The 9,888-nt window shown below is 49.8% G+C and overlaps 1 protein-coding gene across 2 annotated transcripts in view; it reads left to right on the top strand.

Moving 5' to 3' along the window:
• Positions 1 to 176: 176 nt before the first annotated feature.
• ppp3r1b (protein phosphatase 3 (formerly 2B), regulatory s1ubunit B, alpha isoform, b) overlaps positions 177 to 9,888 on the top strand; it is a 10,439-nt gene continuing 727 nt past the window's right edge. Inside the window, exons 1-6 of one of the 2 annotated variants that reach the window (XM_086212357.1) lie at positions 177 to 466; positions 2,903 to 2,942; positions 5,549 to 5,725; positions 6,043 to 6,102; positions 6,355 to 6,539; positions 7,687 to 9,888. The exon at positions 7,687 to 9,888 is cut by the window's right edge and continues 727 nt beyond it. In XM_086212357.1, the coding sequence (XP_086068483.1) occupies positions 464 to 466; positions 2,903 to 2,942; positions 5,549 to 5,725; positions 6,043 to 6,102; positions 6,355 to 6,539; positions 7,687 to 7,734 (513 nt within the window). In that variant the 5' untranslated portion in view covers positions 177 to 463 and the 3' untranslated portion in view covers positions 7,735 to 9,888. Of the gene's footprint in view, positions 467 to 2,902; positions 2,943 to 3,619; positions 5,286 to 5,548; positions 5,726 to 6,042; positions 6,103 to 6,354; positions 6,540 to 7,686 lie in introns of those variants that run through there. The other variant, XM_086212358.1, reaches the window with a different exon arrangement.

A 9,888-nucleotide genomic window follows, 5' to 3' on the forward strand; every position in this document is an offset into this window, starting at 1 on the left:
TTTAACTGCATGATTGCGAGTTTGAAGACATCGTCACAAAGAGCTTCCTCAATTAGCAGTTGCATAAAGACGGCAGGAGCCCGGGAGGGTTGAGTCTCTTCGCATGGAAGCCCAGGATTTCAGCTTCCTTTTGAATGTTCTGAACTAAATCCTGCCACGCAGCGGCAGGGGAGCCCGGTTCCGAGTCGAGTTTAGGGCGGTTGGGTTCTGGAGTGATTGGTCCGCTATAGACGAGCTTCGGTTTGCGCCTCCTCCTCCGCCTCCTCGTCCTCCTCCTCCTCCTCCTCCTCCTCCTCTCTCTGCGGCTGTCTGCTCTCCGCTGCAGTGCATGTCTCCTCCTCCTCCGCTGTCACCAAACACGGAGCCTTAAAAGTCCTAATCCTGGTGGACCATCGTCTCTTCTGTCCGCGACCACATCGAACGCAGTTTTAAAGTCTTCACCTCGAGAATCCCTGGCGGCAAAATGGTAAGAAAACCCCTGTTATTGATATGAAATCCAGTAGATTAATTCTGCAAACATCGTTGAACTGGCACTCGGCTAGCCTGCTAGCGACCGTTAGCTTAGCTCCCGTTTGCTCCGAAATGGAAGAGGACGTAGCGTTCATGGCCGTCAGATTATCACCTCGGTGGCGGCTGTGTGTGTTTTGTGTTCTCCATCGGACTGGCACCTTATCACTCCATCATGAGGGGGAGCAAGCGTCGGGATTTGCAGGGGAAGGCTAGCTGGTGTCGTTGCTAACTGGCTAGCCCGCTAGCGGTGCGCCATGAATGCGGCTGTATGAAGACGGAAGGAACCTTGATATCAAAGTAAAAGCGTGCTGGTTTTAATAACGGGTAAAGAGAAACGTTGCCATCGTTCCCTGCCATTATTGACTGCACTGGTAGTAAAAGTCTTACATCATCACATTCAGGGGTGAAACGAGCCGGGGCTTCGACCCTGCCGAACGCAGCTTGTTCATATTCTCCATCAAAACGGTGAAATTGAATAAAACTGTCAAAGGAGCACCTCGGCATTTTGGGGAATTGTTTTTATTGACCATCGTCTCCAGAGGCCGACTGGAAGATGGAGCGCTTTCTCTCCTCCGTGCTGCATCAAGCAGCTGGGACCTGCGCTCAGAGGACGGGAGTCTGTGGGTTCGTCAGCACGCGTCCATCTACAAGGAGTCCATCGGGGTTGGACGGACCCACCAAACTGGCACATGACCAGTCCACAGCGAAGCGTTAGCACGCCTTAGCTGTCCTGTAACAGTAAAGCTAGCTTGTTCATCAGCTCCAGCATCAACCTCCAGCTCTGTCACTCGTCCCTGCCAGGCCAGCGTCCAACTCACGTCTTCCTGTCGGGTTTAAAGGGCGCTTTGTCACTGCACCACTTGGCTGGGACTTCATGGTGTATAAGGTTAGCCTGCTAGCTAGAATGAGGAGGCTAAGCTAAAAACATTAGCTGCTTAATTGCCAAACGCTAGTAATGATCTACAGAGGAGAAACACAGACGCTGATGGAACCCAGCGTCTCTGCTTCGCCCGCTGAGCTTCTTTAATGAGAAAATCCTAAACGGGACATGGAGACATGAAGGAACGTTGGTGCAACGACCAGCGGCTGCCGTGTTTTTCCTCTTAGGAGTCAAACGCAGAACAGAACTCCTGTCCTATGGGAACTCTGAGCAGACACAGTTCCTCAAGCACAGAAGGCTTTTGAGTCACGGTGTGGCGGTGACGGTCAGCCAACAGCGGTGGACGATGACCGCGACCGTCAACTTCGTTGAAGGCAGTCCAGACCAAACTTCACCAAGTCTGTGACAGCAGTCTGTCATCGGACAGTTGCAGCAGCATCCTCTCTCACCCGCATCCAGATCCAACTGCGTACGTGTAGAATGTTCTGTTTGATGTGCTGGGATATCTGATGCTCTTTGACCACGTTCACGAGGAGGCCCATGTGACATCCAAAAAGGTTCCAGATCCATCTACGTATTTTCCTCTGTGTCTTATGAAGTTGAAGTGGGTGGTGGATGAGAAACGCTGCAGTTTCTGGAGGTCCCAGAGCGAAGACACGAGGCGAATCGAGGCTCCTCGCTGGCCCCGTTTCCGTCTCTGGCAGAGTTCAGTTCATTCTGTTGCTTTCATGCATAATGAAGAACAGCCAAGAGCTGAACTCCTGCAGGCTTGAGTAGAAGTACATACTTGGTATAAACATGGGGGGGGGTCATCAAAGTATTCGCTGTGATGGATTTGATTGTTTTTGTCTGTTTATTGGTAACACCACCTTCCCGTGCACACACTCCTGTACGCACAGGTCACTGCTCATAAACGCCAGTCGGTCCTCTGCCTGCCGTGAGGGGAGGAGGAGCTGCCTCTCAGTTTAATGACGTCACGTTAGACGTCATGAACGCCGTCATCCCAGACAGAAGCGATCGCAGTGAGGCATCCTGAGCTTGAGGACAATCTTTGGGAGCTGTAGTAAAAGCAGCATGGAGGACGCTTGTTGGATTTTTACCTGCGGTCTATTTTCCAACTCGGCACCGACTGAGTGATGTTGGAGTGGCGCCGCTCGAGCACAGATGGTTGACAAGAAGACACTGAAGTTCCTGGCGGAGATGAAAAGCTTCTGCTCCTCATTGATGGTGGAGCTCCGCCCACTTGTTGCATGTGGATCCATCACTGGCTGCCATTTACTGCGTTCACCTGGGTTTCTTGTTTCCATCCGTGCAGATCAGAGCTGAGCTGATTAATAACCTTGTCCGCTGCAGGGTCATGTGACCCAGGACTGATTGCTGATTGGAATTCTCTCGTTGCAGAAAAATGACGTGTCAGTGGGTTTGGGGTTTTAAGCCGGGTATTTGGGGCTTTTGGTTGTTGTTGAATGCATTTCCACTTTGTTAATACGTTGACTGTCTCGTGTGTTCCAGGGAAATGAAGCCAGTTATGCCCTGGACATGTGCTCGCACTGTAAGTACCTGTCTCCTCCCCACGTGGCCCTCGAGTCTCGTACCTTTGGAGTCCATCCTCATCGTCTTCAAGGTTTTCTTATTGCCTCCTGTTGGCCGTTAGAGATGCAGGCATGCATGGACATCTGTTAAAGGCCAACATCAGACAATATCATCCGTCTGGCTCTAGTATGGTGGCGCTCAGAAGAGTTGGTTAATCAGATAAACCCCAAACATGCGATGATATATGATGCCCCCCCCCAGCCGTGCAGCCCAGACCCCTCAACGCTCTGACTGGCTCCAAATCCTGCTCTGTTCCATAAAGGCCAGTTTCAGAGCTGCTGGGAGAACCGTGGTTATTTTTAGGCTCTGCAATATCCCAATTTTAATGAGTTTGTCGCCTCAGTCTGACCTCAGTGCCGGAGAGGAAAGCTGGCTGCTTAATTGGGTCGTAAACGGCCGTGAAGTCTGGCCCTGCGTGCTGAGCAGCACCGTCTGCAAGGTGCTGTGTGAGCTGTGCCTGGTATCAGAATGATGTCGCTGATATCGGACACGTTTACTGAGTGAGTGGGAGGTTGGGAGGCCCTCGCCGTAATGAGCTGTTAAGGAAGGCGTCAAAGACCGAGGAAGGTGCGGGGGGGGGGGTGCTGGTTAAGATTTATGAGCTGCTTGTTGATTCCCACCAAACAGCAAAGCGCTGGCATGAACTGTGCCGCCCTGCAATCCGAAACCAAATCTTTGCTTTCCTCATCTCTTCGTCCCAGCATAACGTGACCTTTGCACGCGGGGACTTTTGGGTGTGGAAGCCGCCGTGAACGCCAGCGTCCCTCCGGCAGCTCTCAGGCGTCTCATCACACTGAGCCTGGAAGGAGGTTTTGCCGTGTCTTGTTTGTGGTTTCATCATCATCATCATCATATTTAGAGCTCAGGAATATATCATGACACGACGCTTCTGTTGCTCTTGTGAGGAGCGAGTATTCAGTGCAGCGTATTGTGAAACAAAACTGATGAAATGTGCAACCTACGAAAAAATACGGATTTGAGTCGTCGTGAATGTTTTTCCGTCCGAGTAAAAATATGAATATCAGGGTGGAAATGCAAATGTTTGGATTCATTGTGCGCCGCGTGACGTCAGAGCTGCTCAGTGAATCCAAACGGAAGGCAGGATGCGCTGCTGCAGTGTTTGTTGAAGGCCAGTTCTGTCTAAACACCATTTTCCATGAAGTCATGTGGTGCTGCAGAGAAGTCCTGCCTACACATCGTCTTCCTCAGACTTAAAAAAGTCTGTTTGACACAGAGCCACACAAAATCCCACCGCTCGTTTCAGTGGGGTTTCAATCACAATGAGCGTCATGACGATGTAAAAATGAACAATCCCTCTGACATCACCAGAATCAGCGGTGATAAATGTTTGTCCTCTGGAGGCCGTCCCCCTTTCCAGCCCCCAACCACGAGGAAATACTGCAGTTTTATGTGTCCAGATTCACTCAGAGGATAAGTGGGAACCTGTCGAAGACTCAAAGGAGATTCTAGACTCATCCTGAGAGTTAAGATTTGATTTTCACCACATTTTCCTGTCTGATGTATAAATGAGGCTGTTAATGACACTGACAGATGATTCAGAACAAACCCTTCTTGTTTGAGGAGTGCAGTTTTTATTGCAGAATATTAACTCACTCTGACGAGTGGAGCTGAACAATTTTGGAAAAAGTCAACTTGCAATTCTTTTGACTGGCGTTACGATTTGCAACTTTAGAGGGAATGTTCATTTCTGGGTTTTTTCATTCCAAGAACATTTCCGTCACGATTCCTGCGGCTCTGTCGTCAGCAGAGATGTTGGACCACACAACAGACCTGAGCAAACATTGGGAAGCGGCAGTCGATCGCAGTGCAGTTTTCAAACGCTCCAGTTCCATTTGTCATATTTAAAAACAGCAGAGGAGCGAGTTGGACCGTCTGATCCCGGCTGGCTGAGTACGGGATCCCCAGGTCTGAATCACTCTGATCCAGATTAGACTTTGAACATTTTAGAGTGGTGAGAGAAATCAGCCGGTTGGCAGCGTTTATCTTCACTTTCACTCAGAAGTGTATTTCTGCTCCGGCCTCCGGTGATGTCACACAAACGTCGGATTTAACGCGGTGGCTCAACTCTCCGTATGAACCACCAGGTTACTAACATGGCCTGTGTCTCCACTGGCGCCTCGTGGTTCTCAGCAGAGATTAGCGGTGAAACAGGTGTCACATGATCAGTGTTGGGGCTTAGCGCGAGGCACTGGCAGGTTCACTAGCACAAGGGGTGTCCTGACTGGTGCAGTGGAAGACCAGCAGCTCTTAAACGCCATGGCCAGTGCCGACAAGAACCCTGGTAGGTTTGCTAATGTTTACGGAGAACCCCCCCCCCCCCCCAACGGTTCCAGGCATCAGTCACAGGTAGACAACAGGTGTCCAGCTGCTGGGAGGCCTCAGCGTCAGGTTGGCCCGGTGCTCCGGCTCATTGGTCCTCTGGCTGGCGGCTGGCGTCTGTCCACATAATCAGCTTTTCCTGATGAGCTGGGACTGGTGAGCGTTGGTGTCGGTTGCTCTGTCTGTCTGTTCATTTCACTCGGCTGTTCCTCTCTTTTGTTTCAGTCGATGCTGATGAGATTAAGAGGCTAGGAAAGAGATTTAAGAAACTCGACCTAGATAACTCCGGCTCCCTGAGTGTGGAGGAGTTCATGTCCTTACCGGAGCTCCAGCAGAACCCGCTGGTGCAGCGAGTTATCGACATATTTGACACTGATGGAAACGGCGAGGTTGACTTCAAAGGTAAGTTTTGTTCTCATGCTTTTTTTCCCGATGCTTTTGTTTCTGTTGATGGGGATGTCATTGCTACTTCTACAACTGTCCAGGCTGGAGACGTGTTAGCGACGTACACGGGCTTGTGGTGGCTCTTGTAGTCGCTGGAACCATGAATGAGGCTGGAATGTCGATGATAGAAGCAGAAGCTCTCCACTGCAACCCTGCCATGCAGGATTTGTCCTCAGTGCCAATGATTTTGTCGTTGCTCAGAGGACAGAAATGTATTTGATATGTGAAATGATTCAGTGCTGATCAATGATGTTTGGTTTTTCTTGTCCCGCCAGAGTTCATTGAAGGCGTCTCCCAGTTCAGCGTCAAAGGCGACAAGGAGCAGAAGTTGCACTGTAAGTGTCCCTGTTACCGCGACAACACTTCTGTTGCCTCTTAAATGATTCCTGAATAAAATTGATTTCAAATTTGTAGTGAAAACTACAAACATGGCTCCTGTTTCTGTAGCTTTCAAATGAACCGCTGACGATGCTTGACACGTACGACTGTCTCACCCTCCTGTTCTGTCGACATGAAGTGTCAGATTAATACACTGAGGTTTGCATTGTTGTGAGGAAAGTGTTTAAGAATGAGCTCTTGGGTCTCAGTTGCCTTCAGGATCTACGACATGGACAAAGACGGCTACATATCCAACGGAGAGCTCTTCCAGGTCCTGAAGATGATGGTGGGAAACAACCTGAAGGACACTCAGCTCCAGCAGATCGTCGACAAAACCATCATCAACGCAGACAAAGATGGCGACGGCAGGATATCCTTTGAAGAGTTCTGTGCGGTAAGATGAAGAGTCCAGAAAACTGACAGTCATTACACAGTGAAAGACACACGCAACAAAAACAAGACGCGTTCGTACGCCATCGCCGCACCGATGAGCAAGCTGGGGGGTTCTTCACCTTCAAAACTAAAATTCAGTAACTTGGTGTTCGGTGCCCCCCCCAGTCTGTCCATCCTTCACCACCTCTTGGTGTCCCCAGAATGCAGAAAGATCCAGCCACATCTTTCAGCTTGAAGCTAACCCAGACTCACGGCTAACGGCCAAAGTGACCCGCAAAAATGTCTGCTAACAAACTCAAGTGTGTGGCCTGGACGAATCCACGACGAAGCACAGAAAGTAGAACAGCTCAGCGGGAGCGGGACCGGCTGGCACTTCCAGCTGAAGTGGGTCAGGCAGGCAAATTAAGAGATTAAAAAGGACACAATAGAATCTGAAGGGCCAAGCACACGCAGGGTAGGAGAGAAGCCAGGATACGACAATGAATAATCCACCTTCCACTCATTCCATGTACAGAAATGTATCTTGAACCAAATAATCGAGATGCTTATGAGGAAACGTACATAATTGCACATTCATAAATAGAAATAAACAGAAATGACCCTCCTGGGGTGAAGTGTCCTTTTATAACAGCGGAGGCGCCGCTGCTGGACTTCAGCTTAGCCAGCAGACGTAGATGAGCGAAACATGGCCTCCGGGGGGGAAGCCGTCCATGCGCTCCGCTCTTCCAGTTCTGCTGTTGCTAATGCTATAGCAGCCTCAACGCTATCCTCTCCAGGCAGCCATTTTGGTTTTGAACCAACAGTTTTCTCGCCGCAATGCCTAAACCACGCCCCTATCCAATGAGGTGGTTTGCAGCCGCCTCACCAGGTGATGTAATCGCTGGTGTGTGACTTGAGCAGGAGAGGAAATTATTTATGTACTTGTGGGACAGGAAGTGAGGCCTGATCCTGCGAGTCACCTGAGACTCGCGGCGACGCAGCCATGTTGGTGAGATTGTGTGTATGAGTGATGCCAGAAGTGACACTGACGCCAGACCTCAGAGGTGCGCTGCGGCGAGCGCGTCATTGGGATCGTCTTTCTAAACAGGTCCAAACATGACGAACAGGAAGAACTAACATGTGACCTCACTTCCTGTCATGTGCTGCAGGTCGTCGGTGGATTAGATATTCACAAAAAGATGGTGGTGGACGTGTGACAGCCTCCCGCCGTCGTCTCCCTCCATTTACTGAAGATCTGCTTGAAGACGTCATCCAGCAAAACGCTCTGTGAAAAATCACGCCTCCCCCCTCCCCCGAAGCCAAACATCTACCAAGTATTATTGAACAAGAACTCGCACTTTCAAAGCCGACCGGCGGCTGTTTATTGCAGAGCGAGCGTTTCAGTTTGGTGGCGTGTGTTTGAGTGTGTATGTGTACTGTGTGTTTTACTGGTTTTTCAAGGTATGTGGGTTTTTATATTTATTTAGGTGTTTTTGAGACTCCGAGACGGTCGTTCTTTAGCAGAGGAAGCGTGTAGTTTGACGTGATGTGACTTGATCTCAGCTGGAGTCGGAGCGTGACGTGCCAACAAGAACATGCTGCTGAGCGCAGGTCAAACCCTCTTTAGATGAACTGGCTGTATTATTCAAGGCATTTCTTTTCCTGCAGTACGGCGTTACTTGTGAACCGCTTCATTTACCGTCACCTTCACCAAAGGCCGGATGGTGCGCTACATGTTTTTACTCCTCGCGTCATTGCACGACTCTAAATTGGTTGTATATTTTTGAAATAATCACCTTAAGCAACTAGCGGATGTTTTTCACACACTTCTGTCAGATAAAGTTTTAAGAGTATTTATTTGTGCAAAAACCTGTTTTGGTTGTAATTATGACTCGGATGTTGGACGTTATTTACAAGCTCTAAAGCGACAACCCCGGGCGTGTGGTGGCGGTGGTTTACTGGCGTGCCGAGGCAGCTGCTTCCTACTGAGATTTACCGTTCCTCCACGGTCGGGTGTACGGCCAGACAGCTGGACTACGAGTCATCAGGATGCCTGGGTGACCGCAGTCAGACGCCCCCTGTAACGGTGACAAAGCAGAAATTCTCCTCACTTTGATTTGATATCTGGGCTGAAATCAAATCTGAGACTTGGATCCTTAAATTCCTAGACAACTCGTCAAAATGAGGAATCTGTTAATTAGAGGCATTTAGATGAAACGAAAATATCAGAAGATGGCGGCGGCGGCGTGTTGCTGTCGTACTGCTCGTGGGAGGATCCTGATATTTTGTAGTATCTGCATTTGGTCCCGCCCCTTTGACGCTCTTCTCGTTTCTGAGAAAAGAGTGTGGACTCTTTCATATCCAAACCAAAGCTTCTAAACCCGGGTCTTTGGCTCCATAGTCAGCAGTGAATCTAGGAACCGAGCAGCAGCTCAGACGTCTGGTAGGAATTTACTGCTGGAGACGCCGACGCCATCGGATGGACTCGCCATCATTTTAGGTTCCAGTAGTTAACGTTTGTCTTTTTAGTCTGCACAGCAGAACTGGCAGACACGGCTGAGTGAAGCGGCGTGTTGGCTGCTCTCTTCAGGACATTGACAGCAGTTTCATGAGTGCGAGCGCTCAGGCGAGGAGGGGAGCAGGACGAATGAACGTCTCCGCCCACAGACTGACGTGTTCCTGAAGTCTTGTGATGTGTTTGCATGCTGCTACTTGCATGTAAATCAGGTTTTCAATCTACTAGCTGTTGGGGTTTACAAGTAGGGGGCCAGATTTATAAATCAAGACTAATATGCACACGCGTCTTCTACGCACGGTTCTGTTTGTACGCCTCCTCATTTTCCTCACTCGGGTGACTGAAGGTGTGTTGGGCGGCCGCCGGACTCGACTGGCTCCTCTAGAACAACGGCGAGCCTCGTCTCAAAGTGCAGCGGCAGAAATAATGTCAACCATTCGGAGTCAAGTTTCAACGATTTAGAATCCAAGCAAGGAGCAAAGATTGATGCATTTCATTCCTCCACCTGATGACTGAACATCGCTGGCGTTCAAGGAATTCTGAAACATTCGTCACTGTTTCCTGTCCTTGACTAAGAAATCCCAGTTTGTGTAATCAAGGCATCATCAGTGCAGCCCTGAGTGGTGCAGGGCTTCTTGTTGTCAAAGTCACCAGGAGTCAGATTAAACGCTGGTATTGAACCGCCTCAGCGGGACATTCGGGAGAAGGGAACGCTGAAAACTGCAAAACATAGGAACCACACGACAGCTGCTGGAGCGAAAGTTTGGAGCGTTTCCTGCTGCAGCAAAGACTTAAAGACCGTACACCTCCCAAAATCACGAAAAGATGTGAGCGAGCATGTTCCTTCAAAATGAGC

Source organism: Aulostomus chinensis, chromosome 8 (genome assembly GCF_037954235.1).
Source record: "Aulostomus chinensis isolate RoL2024-O1b breed Wild chromosome 8, RoL_Achi_v1.0, whole genome shotgun sequence".
Lineage (NCBI taxonomy): Eukaryota > Metazoa > Chordata > Actinopteri > Syngnathiformes > Aulostomidae > Aulostomus > Aulostomus chinensis.